Source organism: Cajanus cajan, chromosome 10 (genome assembly GCF_000230855.2).
Source record: "Cajanus cajan strain Asha chromosome 10, NIPB_CcT2T_4, whole genome shotgun sequence".
Taxonomy (NCBI): domain Eukaryota; kingdom Viridiplantae; phylum Streptophyta; class Magnoliopsida; order Fabales; family Fabaceae; genus Cajanus; species Cajanus cajan.
In genome coordinates this window covers 37,108,587-37,125,203 of record NC_138526.1, presented here as the reverse complement: position 1 = coordinate 37,125,203, position 16,617 = coordinate 37,108,587, and the positions used below count along the sequence as shown (strand labels likewise).

The following is a 16,617-nucleotide window of genomic DNA, read 5'->3' as shown; positions in this document are numbered from 1 at the left end:
TAATTATGCTTTCAAAACTTTGATTTTTATTTACACAGTGTAACATTATATTTTCAACATTATCAAAATTTAAGAGTATGGTGGTTATACCATAAGGAGTCTACAATAAAATCTCTAACTTAACTTAAAGAGTTAGTTGCTTCTTATTTGGTAAGAAAGTGAAAAGATACGGAGAATTCAAGAATTTAAGATGAATACAACAAAGTTGAGACTAGAAATATTTAATGTAGAGTTATAAAGTAGAATGACAAAAAAACAAAATAGCTTTTATTGTATTTTTTTTTATATATTATTAAGTTAGAGTACTGCAAGTGTAGGTGGGCTCCACTTGTTGTAGAGAGTGGTCCCTGCTCGTGGTGCTCTCAATTCTCAAGTAAGATGTGAGTGAATCAACATACGCATATAATATAGCATGATGTGATGAGTAAATAATTTTGTCTCGTAAAGTACAGTGTATATGAAAAAATATTAATTAGAAAAAATATTATAAAAAAAAAAATAGAAGAGAATATTCTAGGTTGAATGTGCGATGACGGTGATGTAATTTTGGAGGGTGAATGAAAAAGAAGAAACAAGGAATTTGGAGGGTGGAGTTTGTTGTTCTTGGCTGGCTTCTAATGCTAGGGTTGATTTTGATGCTGGTGTGGGGCCCACAGCCACTTCCTGTTTGCCACGTGGTGTAGGACTTGTTTGTTTGGGGATGGATGAATAAGAGTACACTTCTCATTCTGGACTCTGCTGGCAATCAAATGCCATTGCCACAACCTTATTAATTGGTCCAACACTCCACCCATTTTTCGACACCTTGTGGTGAAACTTGAAGCAAGTAACTTTGTGGGTTTGGGAGGAATTAGAAGCAGTGAATGTTGATTATGAATTTGAAGAGTTGGGGGAGTTTAATGAAGGTGAAATGGCATTAATGAGTTTTCATTGTGGGGGGCAGTAGTAAAGACTAGAGAAATTCATTGTGCCAATTTGGCAATTTATTTATTATCCCTAAAAAAGAGAGAGTAGGGGGAACTTATCTACTTTGGTAGAGTAATTAAGAAGGAGGAGGACAACTGGCAATTCAAACTTGGCTTTGGCCTCAAGGATGAGACTTGACTCTTGACTCTTGAGAGAGTGTTTCTCACTCCTTCCATAAGAGAGTGGCTCACATTTTTATTTTTATCTCAACAACAACAACATTATAGAGGTACAAAAATACAGCTCATTATTTCAAAATTAATTTACACAATCAATAATAATATAATATAATTATCTTAAAAAATAGAAACAAGTAAAACCATAACCAAACCAAAACCAGTCTCGTGAAGCAGCAGCTGAAGGAGGAGGAAAACAAAATAAAACCTCACTCTTTTTCTTCTCCATCTTTCTTCTTCCTTCTTCCTCTCTCTCTTTCTCTCAAAGCAACACTAACATTTCCACTCTCACGAAAAAAGAAAAAAAAAAGAGCTTTATTTTTTTTCTCTCTCTCTAGAATTCCACCACCAACAACACCAACACCAACAACTACACTCACACTCGCTCACTCACTCACATTCATTCTTTGCTTGCTCCTTTTAAATTCACGAGATCCCCATCCCTTTCTTTCTTTCCCCTCTTCTCTCTCTCTCTCTCTCTCTCTCTTCATGTCTTCATCTTCAGAGCTTCCCAATTCCCATTGCTAACACAGAGAGAGAGAGAGGAGAAGCTTCAAGCTTCAAGCTTCAGGCTTCAGGCTTAAGGGTTTTGCCCAAGCTCGAATTTTGAAGCGACCCTTTTGCTCCAAAATGTCGCATTCCTCGGGGAAGCCCGTTTCCGACGTGGTGGCCATCGACGCCTTCGCCGATCGCTTCCGCGAAACCCTAAAATGTGACAACACCAACAAGCCCGACTTCCGAGAGCTCGATCTGGGCTCGCCAGTCTCGCCATTGCGGACGCGGGCCCCCGCCGCGAGTACCAGCTCCAGCTCTTCCGGATCCTTCTCCGGCCGAACCGGGCCCGGGCCGGTTCCGCGAAAGCCCGACAACAGTAACACTAACAGCAACAATAACAACTCCGGTGAACTTTCTGGTTCCAGCGAGAACAGCCCCAAGCCGGGTCACGCGAGATCCGACTCCGGATCCGCGCCGGCGCCGTTGATTTACTCCGGCCAGACGGTGACTTCGCCGCCGATGAACGTTCTCCCCACCGGGAACATCTGCCCCTCCGGCAAGATCCTTAAGATGGCGCCGAATCGGAGTGGCAGAAGCGACGTGTTGGGCTCCGGCATGGGGAACTACGGCCACGGCAGCATAATGCGGGGCGGCGGAGCCGCCGCCGGGAAGGCGGAGCCGGTGAGTTCTCGCGGAAATGAGACGGCGAAGAGAGGGGTGCACGTGCAGGGTGTGGATCCGGAGGAGTTGAAGAGATTGGGGAATGAGTGTTACAAAAAGAGGCATTTTTCTGATGCGTTGAGTCTCTATGATCGCGCCATTGCTTTGTCGCCGGCGAGCGCTGCCTACCGTAGCAACCGCGCGGCGGCGCTGACCGGGTTGGGGCGGTTGGGGGAGGCTGTGAGGGAATGTGAGGAGGCTGTTAGATTGGATCCTAATTATGGGAGGGCTCATCAGCGTTTGGCTTCTCTTTTCCTCAGGTGGAGATCATTGATCATGTTCTTTTCTTGATTTGATTTTTGTTTTGTTTTGATTTGATTTTTGTTGAAGGTGTTGCTTGTTGATTGCATTTGTTGATTGGTCTTGTTTGGATAAACCCTTTCTGACAACTTATGCACGTTGGCTTTTTTTGGAATGAAAGTTAAGTGCATTGGTTGATTTTTAATTTTTTCACCTTTTTATGGGGAAGTTTATGCAAACAGGATTTTGGTTGGCATAGGTTATATTATGGAATTGTGTTGATGAGAATGGGAAGTGGTAATGTGACGCAGGTTGGGACAAGTTGAGAATGCTAGGAAGAACCTTTGTTATCCTGGAATGCAGGCAGATCCGTGTGAGATGCAGAGGTTGCAAGTGGTGGAAAAGCACATCAGCAAATGTGGGGATGTACGGAGGGTAGGGGATTGGAAGAGTGTTTTGAGGGAGGTTGATGCTGCTGTTGCTGCTGGAGCGGATTCTTCTCCTCAGGTATTTTTATGTTAGTGTTGTTATCTATTTCAAGGTTTTTGTATAGCAAGTCGTGGCGGCGGTGTTGTCGCCATTCTCGCTGACAAATGTGGCCAATGCAGCCGCAATTTCAGTGATGACAATGTGGCTGATACCGTTGTTTAAACGTTGGTTGTTATTGTTGTTTTTGTCATATCTGAGCTGGATATGTTTTGTGGAGGTGTGGATGAAATGGCTGAACTGGTTGGAAATTGAATTTACAGCTCTTTATGTGTAGAGCAGAAGCCTTTTTGAAGCTCCACCAGATTGATGATGCAGAATCGGTTTTTTTGCAAATTGCCAAATCCGAGCCGCACACTAGTTCCTCTTCTCAGGCAAGGTTTTTTGGGATGCTTTCTGAGGCTTATTGCTATTTTGTCAGAGCTCAAATTGAGATGGCATTGGGAAGGTGAGTTCAGACACTATTAACTTTCATCGGAAATCCTCTGTTGGCAACGGTTTTTCTTTTATGTTGGAGAGTGAAAATAGGTGATGGGTGTATTGCAGGTTCGAGAATGCAGTTACAGCTGCTGAGAAAGCCAGTCAGATTGATCCCCGGAATGTTGAAGTTGCTGTTTTGCTCAACAATGTGAGGATGGTGGCAAGGGCCCGAGTGCGTGGCAATGATCTTTTTAAATCTGAGAGGTACACCGAAGCTTGCTCGGCATACGGGGAAGGTTTGAGACTGGACCCTTCGAATTCTGTTCTTTATTGCAATAGAGCAGCTTGTTGGTTTAAGCTTGGGCAATGGGAAAGATCAATCGAAGATTCCAACCAAGCTTTACATATCCAACCAAATTACACCAAGGCCCTTCTTCGAAGGGCTGCATCAAACAGCAAGGTGAATTGATTTCTCATTCTTTATGATTCTGTGTTTCTTGTCATGAAGATTTGTGATGTCATCGTTCTTTGTTGTCAAATGCAGCTAGAAAGGTGGGAAGAAGCGGTCATAGATTATGAGGTCTTACGGAGAGAACTTCCAAATGACAATGAAGTTGCTGAATCTCTTTTCCACGCACAAGTTGCCCTTAAGAAATCACGCGGGGAAGAAGTATATAATTTAAAATTTGGTGGCGAAGTAGAAGAAGTATCAGGTCTTGAGCAGTTTAGAGCTGCAATATCTTTACCAGGTAATTGAAATGGTTAAGTGTAGTCTTCTGCAACTCATTTTAGTCGTTTTTCAAATCTCCTGATAATATCTATTAATTTGGCAGGTGTATCTGTTGTCCATTTTGAAGTTGCATCTAACTCTCAATGCAAGCAAATATCACCATTTGTCAATACACTATGTGGTCGATATCCATCTATTAACTTCCTCAAGGTAGCTCACTTCACATATTAAATGAAGTTTTTTGACTTTACACTTCCTGTTATTTTATTTAACTTGGATTTAAAAGAGAGCAACATGGGAGTTTCCTAATGCATACAATATGTTTTTTTGTCTTTGATCAAAGGTGGACATTCAAGAAAGCCCAACAGTTGCAACTGCAGAGAACGTTAGGATTGTACCAACCTTCAAGATATACAAAAGTGGCAGCCGAGTGAAGGAAATTGTATGTCCTAGTCGCGACATGTTGGAACACTCCGTGCGGCATTACAGCTTTTAGAGCTCATGACATGTAATGCTTCTCTGCTGTCTTCAGCACTTCCTTGTTGTTGTTTCCCTAAACCTCCAGTTAAACTCTCTAGTCTCTACAGCTCTTGCAGTCTTTTGATCCCACCATAAAGTGATCACCTCATACCTGTGACATAGTCAAAACCAGATAATAATCTCTTTAGCAGCCAATGCCATTGGAACCTAGAGATAGTCTAGTTCCTTTTGAAGTTTTTATTTTTTCATTCATTCCTCATTGCTCATTGCTCTTTGGTTCCATGTTCCTCCCAACTCCCGTTGTCGATTTTCTTTTTGTTCTCGACTCCTTTTCAGTTCACTAGGTCAGCTGTTCTTGTACCCCCAGTTTCTTTAAGGATAAAAGAAAACAAAAAAAATGTTCTTTATGTCTGTACAATTGATTTAATTATGAGTTTAAATTACTTTTTAAGATAGAGAAATATAGACAGATATAGAATGAAGGGAGGGGAGGGGAGGGGGTTGTGCTAGTTAGAAGGAGAGATCTGTACATGTATATATGTGATGATATATACAACAAGACACTGGAAGCCTTTGAGGGGAGATAGGATGAGTGGTGGGTACCTGCTGAGTTGGCAAAAGGAGGATGAAACTGTTATTATTGTTCTTTTTTTTTTTTTTTTGTTATCCTATCTTAGCCATTCAATCAATAAAAGTTGGCATTTTTTCTAGAGTTTTGTGTTTGCTTTGTATGTTGTGTTTTAAGACTCGAATTAAAGAATAGTATAACTGGAGAGTGGGTCCTTGGGATTGGAAATGGCATTTAAGTTGGTGTTTGATATGTAAAGGCAAGTGTTTTAAATGAAGGTTGGTTATGTTATAGAGGGAGAGGGGTGTGGTTGATAGGATTCATAACTCCATCCATGTTTGAAATTGGATTGGGCGGTGGACCACTTAAAATGCCAATGAAATGTTGCTTAGCCTAAGATAATAAGAAGTAATGTATGAGAGTGCGATTAAGGGCACACATGTGGACATTTAAGAAGTTGGTCTCTTACTTACCTACCCTAAAAAGAGAGTCCAAAAGGTCGGTGTTTGCCAGCCATTCTCTCTGTGGGGCCAAGTTCTAGATCTTGTTGTGAGTTGTGACCAATGATCTGAATTACTGTACATGCTTTTCACCTACCTGGCCTCCAATTCCAATGCTGCAAAATAGTAAAGTTTAGGAGAAAGGGTGGGATAAAATAATATGAAAAACTTGAGTGAGAGAGAAGAGGGAACCTGGATTGGGGAAGTGGTGATTGTGGTTGAGACTTGAGAGAAGGGAAGAGTTGGAATGTTGTGTCGGTGCATTCACGTGGGCCACACGTGCGCTGTAAAGGCAACAGTTAAGTCTTAAAATAAAGAAAAGGGAAAAGGGCTAGCTACTGTACCAAACGTACGGTGTACGACAACATTATGAAACGCAGCCGTTTGGATGCGGCAGAGAAAAAAGAGCGTTGGGGCTTGTCTCTGTCGTTTCGTTTTGAGTCGTTTTCTTCTTTCTTTATCCTAATCATGGCACGGCATGCATACATAATGCATTATTGCATTGCATAGATGTTACTTTGTCCTTGTCCTAGCCGATTGGACTCTTGCATCATCCATCCTGACAAAACCCTCGTTACAGACACATCAACTCTATACGCTCTTCCAATCACCTCCTTTTCTTACCTCTACTAATTTACTTAACGCACCAAATAATGCCTTTGAATTCACCCTGGCTTAAACCTTTTAGCATGTGTTTGGTTTCACGTTTAAAACGTAAAAAATCACGTTTAACGTGAAGCTACACATAAGTTACACATTGTACCTTTCACGTTAAACATAATTTTTTATGTTTTACGTGAAATCAAAGACGCACTTAATGTTTCAATCCTTTTTGGCTCAAGGCCAAAACCAACTACAATAATCGATTACTGAAGCAGACCCTTGCCCCAGAATTCCATTTCACGCTCCTAAGTAAAAAGGTTCTAGTTATTAATGATGCATACAGCTAGCGCGTCGTGACACCACCCTACTAGTACCAAACATCGCTGGTCAAGCACGCCATTGAAATAAATAACTATAGTTTGCTAGTCGATCAATACAAGTAACTACACAAACGATTCAGGGTTTAGAGGACATCAATTTGTAGATTAACGTGGCAGCGACATGGGAATTGATCCTATGAACGATCTTATGTTTTGTGTAGAGACAGTAATACTAGTACTAAATAACGCACTAGCTTACGTTCCTTAAATAAAACCCTTTTAACTAATTTACTAAAAAAAGAAAACTGATTATATTTAAAATCATCGATTGAAAATTTTATCTAATTTCTTGCAACTATTCATCTTCTCAATCCTCAGGAGACAAGTGTCTATCCCTCAAGTTCTTAATTACACAACCAAACGTATCAAACACGTATGGATTGATGGAAAAGGAGACAAACCAATATAAGCTTATTCAAAATCTTTTTACTATGGAGTTTGAGGATCCCAAATTACTAGGGGGTTGGGAGATGAAGCATGTTTAAATTTCTGGCATAAAAGATCACATATTTTAATACAAGTTCCAAGACAAGGCTTCCAGGAGAAAGAAAGCAATTAACAGGTAACCGGAAGCTATGAGGAATATTAACTCCAAAATAGTTCAGACAACTCCTCCAAATTTCTATTTCAAGTTGAGTTATATATAGCATACAGTTCCACTATAGTTATTTGAAGCCAAACTTTCAACCCAAGCATCAGGCGTCACTAGCATATAACCGGGTCCATTCCTTGGCTGCACATTTAATTACCAACAATTTTCATGAGAATAAGCATGACATTTTTTATGTCATCATTAACAAATAACTAAATTTTAAGCAATAGTACGAGCAGAAGACATACCCGTTTCAACAGCCTCAGCCTCATTACTTTTCCAATGCTTGGCAATGTTCTCAGAAAGAGGATCGTCTGGGTTTGGTGCACTTAGAAGAGCTTGAATACTAGAAAATGGCCCACAAAACTCACATTATCAGTACACAAAACTCTTTGCAATAAGGAGCAGGTTAATATTTTTCACTGATTTATCACACAATTGTGACCACGCCAGGGGGCAGGTAACGCTAGTGATCAAAATTAAGATCCAGATAGACTAACACAAACATTTCTCATGTTTCTTCTGCCCTAGCCCCCTCCCCCCTTTTCTCCTTTCTTGTATATGATAAATCAGAATATTAATAGTTTAAAAAAATATGAGCCTATCAACTGGTAACTTAGACCATCTTTTTCCCAGTGAAGTTTTACCAATCAAAATGAAAAAAAGAAAAAAAATACTTAAAGTAGTTATTGTTAGAGTCAAGAAACTTACCAATTCTTAGTCCGTATAAATTTTTTTACAGGATCAACCAATTAGAAATCATATTTAGTATGACTTATATAGTTATTCTTAGAGTCAAGAAACTTACCATACATTATGCTATATAATTAGATGCCGGTTTAAAAATACTTAACACCGTCAACTCATCCTATTTTCTCGAAATAAAATCTAAAATCTGCATACATGCATATCTCTATTTCTCTGAATGTGTATCATCACATCTTTTAGACAGCCACACAAGGGTCGAGACTGTAAAGCTGATTGATATTTACTACATTTCTTCAGGATATAAATAGGTCTAATCAATATGCACCCACAAAAATAAAAAATGAAAAATAAATATACCTTAAAAGTACAGTGCGAATCTGAAGGGCAGGACTCCACTTATCTTTCAGAATGTCAAGACATATCCTGCCAAGCTGTAATAAACTTCATGTAAGATAAATTATTACTGAAGAAGAAATGAAAATGTAAGGTAAGCGGACTGCACCTTGTCAATGTTTGGATGATATATTTTTGTCAGAAACCTAACCTGAAAGAAGCAATGCATGGTGAACTTAGGAATAATTGGAGAAACCTAACCTTAAGGTATTATCATCATTAAAATTAAGCCTAAATTAGCTAGTAAAATAAGAGAAAACTGCCCAATCACACAAATATGAGATAGATAGATAGACCGACAGATACAATTAAATTATACTTTAAAATTGAGAGGATGAGGAGGAAGTCCACTAGACCCCCTAAGCCAACATAAAACCCCAATCAGATGTACGTAAGAGTTGTAAGTACACACAAACCCTAAACCTTTCCCTAGAATTGATAATGACTTCAAAAGTATGCTAATTAGCACCCCGGTTCTGTGTGCTACTGAAATGCTAACATTTGATCTCAGATCACACTGGAAAGCTGAAGGACAAGGCTTAACTTATGCTACCCCATGAGTCATGACTATAATAGCAGGCAGGCAATCCGAATCATTACATACCAAAAAGCAAAAACCAGTATCAAAACAATTTCCAGATAAAATTTATATTATCATTTCTTTTAGGTGGATAAGAACTCAACATAAACTTCAACAATTAACACCAAAAGAATAAGGCAATGCATATAAAAAATAATCAACAATTTAATTATGTACCTTTGGTGCAGCCATTGGATATTCTTCTGGCAAAAATAATTCTAACTTGAAAACTCCTCCTAGAAATACAAGCAAGAAACTTGCATATTAGTGAAGACGTGAGACACATTATTCTGGGTGGGGGAATTAAAAAAACCAGTATCATCAAGTTAGCCATAGAACATCATCACGCCTATAGGTAAAAAGGGCCTGCACCACAAATGGTAGTTCCAAATCCCACCCAGCTGAAACAAGAAACACTCCTGCATTATGTTCCAACTGTTGGGCACAATACAGTACTTTATACTGCTAATGCAAAAATGCAAGGAGTTTTCCTATCATATCACTGATTACTTATTATATATATACAGGAGTTTGTATTCTATGAAAATATAACCAGTTGATTTTCTTCATTTACCATTTTCAATTCCATACTTTACTATATAATAGGGCACCCTTCAGAAGTCCCAATTCTATTCTTAATATAGTAACTTTTTAAATGGAAAAACAATGAAGATAGCATAACCTTGTATAATAACACTATGTATTTCAGCTTTCAATTTTCATGGATGATCAAAGCCACCCTACCATGGTTATCGATCTCGAGTGATAACTCGTAAACTCATACGAGATTATGAGATTGGTCGGCCATACCTGTATAACTCGTTAGTAATCTTGTTTTTTGAGTAAACTCGGGTAATCTCGAGCAATCTCGCGCAATCTCAAGTAATCTTGTGAGTTTACTTCGATATTGTGAGATTATGAATTTCACTCACAAAACCCTCCAAAGTGCGCGTTTCACTTAGGATTTTCCCAAAACAAAGTATTTTTCCTACTCTAAGTGTCGTGCAACTCTCATTCTCCCTCTCTGTTGTGTGTTCTCCCTCTTTGTGTCATACGTACTGGTTCTCTCCTCCGCATCATTGTGTGTTTTGGTTCACTCCTCTACGCCATGCATGTTGATTTTCAACTTCGTGCTATGCGTTCTGGTTCTCTCCTCCAAGTTGTGCATTCAGGTTCTCTCCTTTGCGTTCTCTTTGCACTAGGGTTGTTCATTCTTTGTAGTGAAGGTTCTTTCTTTCCCCTTCCCTTCCTTGTTCCGTTTATTTTCTCTTGTATCCCATTTTTTTAATCCAGTCTAGAAATACATTATATGTGTAATAGTTAATATTTTTTAGACTTGATTTGAAGATATTAGTCTTTTTTTAGTTTTTTATTTACTATCATTTTATTTTTAAGAACTTGTGAGTTGTGTCTTGTGCAAAATTATGTATTTGCCACTAAAATTTGTTACTTTATTATTGCAATTTACTATTTTACTTTAATATGAAGTTAAAATGTTAGTTATTATGTTATTTATAAGTATTTTAACATATTTTTTATATTAAGTAAACTCTTACGAGTTTACGGAATCTCCAAGAGATTATATAAATTCTCGAGATTGACAACCTTGCACCCTGCTCTTTATAATGTAGAGAATGCAACTTACAACTTTCAACAAGGAGCCAAAAACAAAGACATCAATATTTCGCAAGCCAGTTTTAATCATTGTGCGTGCAATAATGTACTGCAGTCTACTTCTAGATCATTTAGGAATCCAACTTGTATTGGTGTAACTCACAAAAATAATTGATATATGTTACTATGTAGGTTACAAGCATCAAAAAGTATCTATAAAATGTAACCATTAGAGCAACCATTTTGAAGTGTTAGTAAATCCCAGATCAAAAACATTATCTATAAAATGAATGACATTGAATTTAATTTGGTTATACAATTTTTTTTAGTAAAAGGTAACACTGCTTTTAGTTATTCTATTTGAAAGTGAACTGACGCAAGCAGCAACTAATGAGCCATAAAGCAGTTTTTTGATGAATGGGTTTGGCAACCTATAGAAGTTGAATATATATGAGGTGTAAACTGGAAAATATAATGTCAAATAGTCAATATATATATATATATATATATATATATATATATATATATATATATATATATATATATATATATATATATATATCAGGTCAGTGATAAACATAACGGAAAACAATGCACCAAGATAATGCATTTCATAGAAAATTTTCCGAGATTCAGATGTAGAATGGGACCTGAATTCATTATAATACAAAAAGATAGCTTCAAGAAGCAGGAATTCTATAGTTATTGGAGATTATAACAATATACAATATTTCAATTTCCACCTCATCATTTGGACTGAGACAACTAAATGATTAATGGGCCAACATTTTATGTAATCCGGCATATGTTATTGTATGAAGGCTAGCATATTACAACAGATATCAAAATAAATAAAATGGAATTTGTGTGGTCATATAGCAACAGTTATCCTTTCAGAACCGTTTACAAAATACATTCAATTGTCTAATTGTAAAGCAAAATTGTTCGTAAAAAAGTCAATACACTACTTTCAAAGCAACCAAAACAACAGGAAATTAATTTCCCATTTCTTGCTGAGATAACAAATCATTATGCATTTCAAGGTGCAAATTGAGTTAGTGATTACTACCTTCATAAGGTGACTGGGTTGGGCCCAGGATCATCACATTGAAATACCGCATATTATCTTCTGAAGGGGACGCACTAATTCCAGGCGCTGCATCATCAGATCATAGCACAAGACACAAAAGCAATTAACTCAGCAGAACAAAAACAACAAGGATGGAAACCTTGCATAAATCCCCAAGGTAACAAGCATCTTACAAAATACAATTTAACAAAAAATAAGAGACACCACAAACACTACCCATTTAACTCAGGGTGAGCTTCTAAAGCACTATACTATTGCTGCAAATTTCAACATACCTGGCTCACTGAGCAAACGCTGCGTTTCCTGGTGAGATCAAAGAAATAGGCGTCACCAAAACATTCCTAAATATCAAACTCATACACAGAACAAACGAAATTCCAGAACTACAATTGATGCCAACCAAGATGAAAACAGGAAAAAGGGGGTCGAAACCCCAATTCAGTACCACAGACTTTCATTTTTTTCATTTCGGTCATCATCACTGAAATTAGAGAATGTTAAGTGAAAAGTAAACCATTTTGGAATCAACCCTAAATGGAAATAGCAGTTATTTGTTCAATCAGGCTCTTAGGTCAGGCGATACTATAAAATCAACAAAGTATGGTACCATGAACCGATTTCGAGTTGGGTTGGTTTTGGCATCGATCAGAGAAATTAAAATGGGGATCTTAACGAGAGAATGGATACGAACCTTGATGATTCTTCGAGGGAGGTTACTGTTGGCCATAATCAGGGTCGATTGCAAAGCACGCAATAGGGTTTTGAGTCAAAGAGAGAGAAATAGAACTTTCTCTCACTAACATAAACCAGAACAAAGCTCAATGAAAATCCTCTATCCATCGCTGCTATTTATATGATTTTTTTTCCTTTGGTAAATAGAAGAAAAAAATTAGAGACATTCAGTATATGTAATTTTTTTTCCCAAATATTTATAAATTATAAATCTTACCTAAGAATCAAATCTTTTAATTGTATTAAATAAGTAAATAAAAGTGTAATATGTGTTAGATTCACAACTTCTATATGGGAAGAATTTTGTAATAAATTTATGTTAAAAATATTTTAAAAAAACATTGTTTTCTGTTAATATTATTTAAATAATAATTTAAATATAAAAAATTAAAATTATTAGAATTAGATTAATAATAAAAATTAAAATAATATATATAATTTTAAATTCAAATCTTATTATTATTATTATCATTATGAGTGAGTCTTATTTATGAATAGGTGTTTATACACATTAGTACCTATTGAATTTTCATTGTTAAAATACGATCTTATTTATGAACAGGTGCTTATATAAGTATCGGTCATTAACAATTATAGAAAGATAAGAGTATTGTATAACAATTGATTTTGTAATAATAAATAAATAAATAAATGGGAAACATGTAACTTACACGATTGGAAACAAAACCAGCTGCTTGTGCTTGTAAAGGGACCCGTTTAGTAATTAGATTGGAGGGATTGAATACTTAATAATTTTTTTAAATAAAAATTAGTAAAAGTGAATAATGTGTATAGATGGAGTCCATTTAAGTACCTTGAGTAAGATATTGGATTGTAGATATTCTAAGTTCATCATTCATGCATATATTGAACTTTTATATATATAATCTGTTCAATCATATCAAATTTTTGGTCTAACCTATCAATCCTTGGATTTTACAGGCTTAATCGGCAAAGCTCAATTAACAATGATATATTTTATTTTTCTTTTTAAAACATTAAAATTTTGATACATAGTTGATATATTTAATCTTTTAAATTTCAAGACATTAAGATTTTGATGTTAATTTTTGTGTATTAAATTTTTAAATTTTAAGACATTAAAAATTGAATAAATTATGTTACTTTGTCGTGAAAGATAAGCGTATTATATTATTATTCTTTTTAATAATAAATATATAATTTAATTCATTTAACTTAATATTATTAATATAAATTATATTTTTCTTTTACGGAAGATGTAAGTATTATACTATACAGTCTCTACATGTTAAAATATCAAATGAATTATATTTTTATCCATTAGAAATACAAGTATTATATTATTATTCTCCTATTATATTAACTTAAAAAATATTTATAATTCATTGTCATTCATTTACTTGATAAAAAATTATAAAAAATTTAATTAAATTTAAATTAATTATTAAATAATAAATTAAATAAAAACTATAAAATAAATTATATATATACACACACAAAAAAATATATAATATAAATTAACTTATATATATAAGTATTAAATATTATAATAATTATATTTTATTTAATAATATATTTTTAGTATAAATTTGTTCATTTAAAAATTATATATTTAATATACATATTTTAACATTACATTTATTAAATATAATAAATAATACTTTATCATAAAACAGTAATTTATTTAAATATTTACTAAAATATTGTATTAGTAATATCAATTAAATAATACCTTAATACTTATATGTTATCTTTAATATATATAACTAATCCTATATAATGAAGAATAGCATTTTTTTAAGATATATATAATTAAATTTAACAAAAATCACAATAGTTTTTAATATATAAATTAAGAGATAAATTATTAAAGTATAATATATTTGAATTTGTCAAGGAAATATAGTGTAATATTTATATCTATAAGAGAATGTTAGTGGAAATGGTCTTTTGGTAATAATTTTTTTTTTTGTAATGAAAGTTAACAGAACTTTGACGAATTTTTTTTCACTACTAGAATTTCTTTTATTACATGCGATTTTTCCTGTGAATTTTTCATAAAAATTTGCAGAAAACGTTGTTCCTACAAATTTTTTTACGAAATTTTATTTGCAGGTACTTCATGGATAATATATTTTTGCGAATTTTAAAATTCGCAGGAAATTTTTCTTCGAAATTTCTTGCGAAAAAAATTTGCAGGAAAGTTTCCTGCAAAAAAAAATTTGCAGGAAATTTTCCTGCAAAAAGAAATCCATAGGAAAATTCGCAGGAAAGTTTCCTAGAAAAAAAATTTGCAGGAAATTTTCCTGCAAAAAAATTCGCAGGAAACTTTCCTGCGAATTTTTTCGCAAGAAATTCTGCAGGAATATTTTTTATGAAAAATAAAAAAAAATTACTATAAATTATATATTTTAAGAATTCATAATCTTTTATTTTCATGCCTCATACATAATCTTTTAAATTCTAAGATTGTAGATTATAAGCCTAACACTCAATCATACAATTCAATTTGTAAGGTAAGTGTTGCCCCAACTTATATACTCTTTAATTGTTTTATTTTCAATCGATGTGGGACTTGAAGATTTTTTAGAATATTAAACTTATGAATTTAAATATTATTTTTTATTTTTCCTGCGAATTAAAATTTGCAGGAAAATTCGCAGGAAAAGTTACCTGCAAAATTTTTCTACCATTTAGTAAACATTACTTGCAAATTTATTTTTGCAAGAAAATCTGCAAGAAACAAAATAAAATTCTTACAATATTTTCTGCAAATTTTTACCATAGAAAGTTTTTTTTCCATGATTATTAAAATTGTAGCAAAATTTGTAAGAAATATCTATAAATTATTTTTTGCAGAAAAATTGGCAAAAAAATTCTGCGAATATTTTTTTAAAGGAAAATTCGCAAAAAATTTTCTGCGAATATTTTTTTGCAGGAAATTTTGCAAAAACTTTCTACAAATATTTTTTTGCAGGAAAATTTGCAGAAAAATAAAAAATATGTAAAGTATCATATATTGGGATCTGTAAGGAGAGGAAACTTTGATTTTTAACATAAGAGGAGAGAGAAGTGTAATGTTCGAATATCTTAGGAAAGGAGAGTGTAATTTACTCTTGAAATTTTGATGTTTTTATTAAAATGAGTAAACATACTATACCAAAAAAAAAGAATTTGCAAACATTGATATGTTAAGGTTTTGATTTTTGAGGATATATCTACTTACTTAATAATTTATTTTTTACATTAAATTTTAATAATGCAATTGTTAAATTAAAAAGTTCTTAATTTGTGAATTAAGTCTACAAATTTTTTTAAAAATTGAAAATCATATGATACTTCTTTATATGGATTCAAATCAACGTATAAAATATTTTATGATTATTAAATAGTTTTCAAAAATTTTAAAAATTTGTAAACTTGATCTATGCATTAAAATATTTAATTTAATAGTTTGAATGCTGATATTTGATAGAAAATATGAGTTATCGAGTGAAATAAATATATCAAGATTTACTCTTGAAATAAACGGATCACTCTTTTGATCTTTTATAAAAATGTTGATTTTATTATAATTATTTATACTTATTTTTTCATATATTTCTTTTTCTTTTTCATGTTCCCATATATAGTTTAAAAAAGAAAAAAAATCATTTAATATGAAAATTTTTAGTTTTATTTTTTAAATTTTTTTTCATATTTTTATTAGGCCTTCAGTGTTGCCATGATTACCAGCTTATACTATGCAAAAGCAGTTACTTCCTAGGGGTATCTGTGATACAATGAATTAAAATTCATTTTAAATAAATTAATATCTTTTTTATTTGCTATATAAAGGGACCTTGATGGTAAACTACAATTAAAGGGTAATGGCAAAAACACTTGAACAAGCAAACCTAAGTAAGTTAATCACATCAAAGAGTGAGACTTGAAAATTCTACCATTTTTGGGACACACTCTTAGACAAATAAATCATCCAATCCACGATTTTAATCCTTTACGGCAAATATGCATAAGCTTGCAAATTGCAATAAAGCAAATTCCTAGCCTCGACAGTAAGCTCTAGGTGAATAAAATAAATTTAAATATTTGTATCAATTTCTATAATTTAAATTGATCAATGTTTTTGTTTTATTTTATAATATAAAATTTTACATGGAGC

The 16,617-nt window shown here is 33.8% G+C and overlaps 2 protein-coding genes across 2 annotated transcripts; one reads left to right on the top strand and one right to left on the bottom strand.

Moving 5' to 3' along the window:
- Window positions 1-1,280: 1,280 nt before the first annotated feature.
- TTL1 (tetratricopetide-repeat thioredoxin-like 1) lies at window positions 1,281-5,423 on the top strand. The gene is made up of 7 exons (XM_020375770.3): window positions 1,281-2,617; window positions 2,909-3,104; window positions 3,347-3,531; window positions 3,630-3,963; window positions 4,048-4,252; window positions 4,337-4,443; window positions 4,577-5,423. The coding sequence occupies exons 1-7, from the start codon at window positions 1,773-1,775 to the stop codon at window positions 4,727-4,729; spliced, it is 2,025 nt and encodes a 674-aa protein (XP_020231359.1). The 5' UTR covers window positions 1,281-1,772; the 3' UTR covers window positions 4,730-5,423.
- A 1,721-nt stretch (window positions 5,424-7,144) lies between these two features.
- On the bottom strand, window positions 7,145-12,569 carry LOC109811926 (ubiquitin-conjugating enzyme E2 35). The gene is made up of 8 exons (XM_020375771.3): window positions 12,433-12,569; window positions 12,017-12,044; window positions 11,721-11,807; window positions 9,215-9,273; window positions 8,567-8,608; window positions 8,422-8,495; window positions 7,605-7,702; window positions 7,145-7,497 (listed from the first exon to the last, which is right to left on the bottom strand). Exons 1-8 carry the CDS (start codon window positions 12,466-12,468, stop codon window positions 7,460-7,462), a joined length of 462 nt encoding a protein of 153 aa, XP_020231360.1. The 5' UTR covers window positions 12,469-12,569; the 3' UTR covers window positions 7,145-7,459.
- Window positions 12,570-16,617: the final 4,048 nt, after the last annotated feature.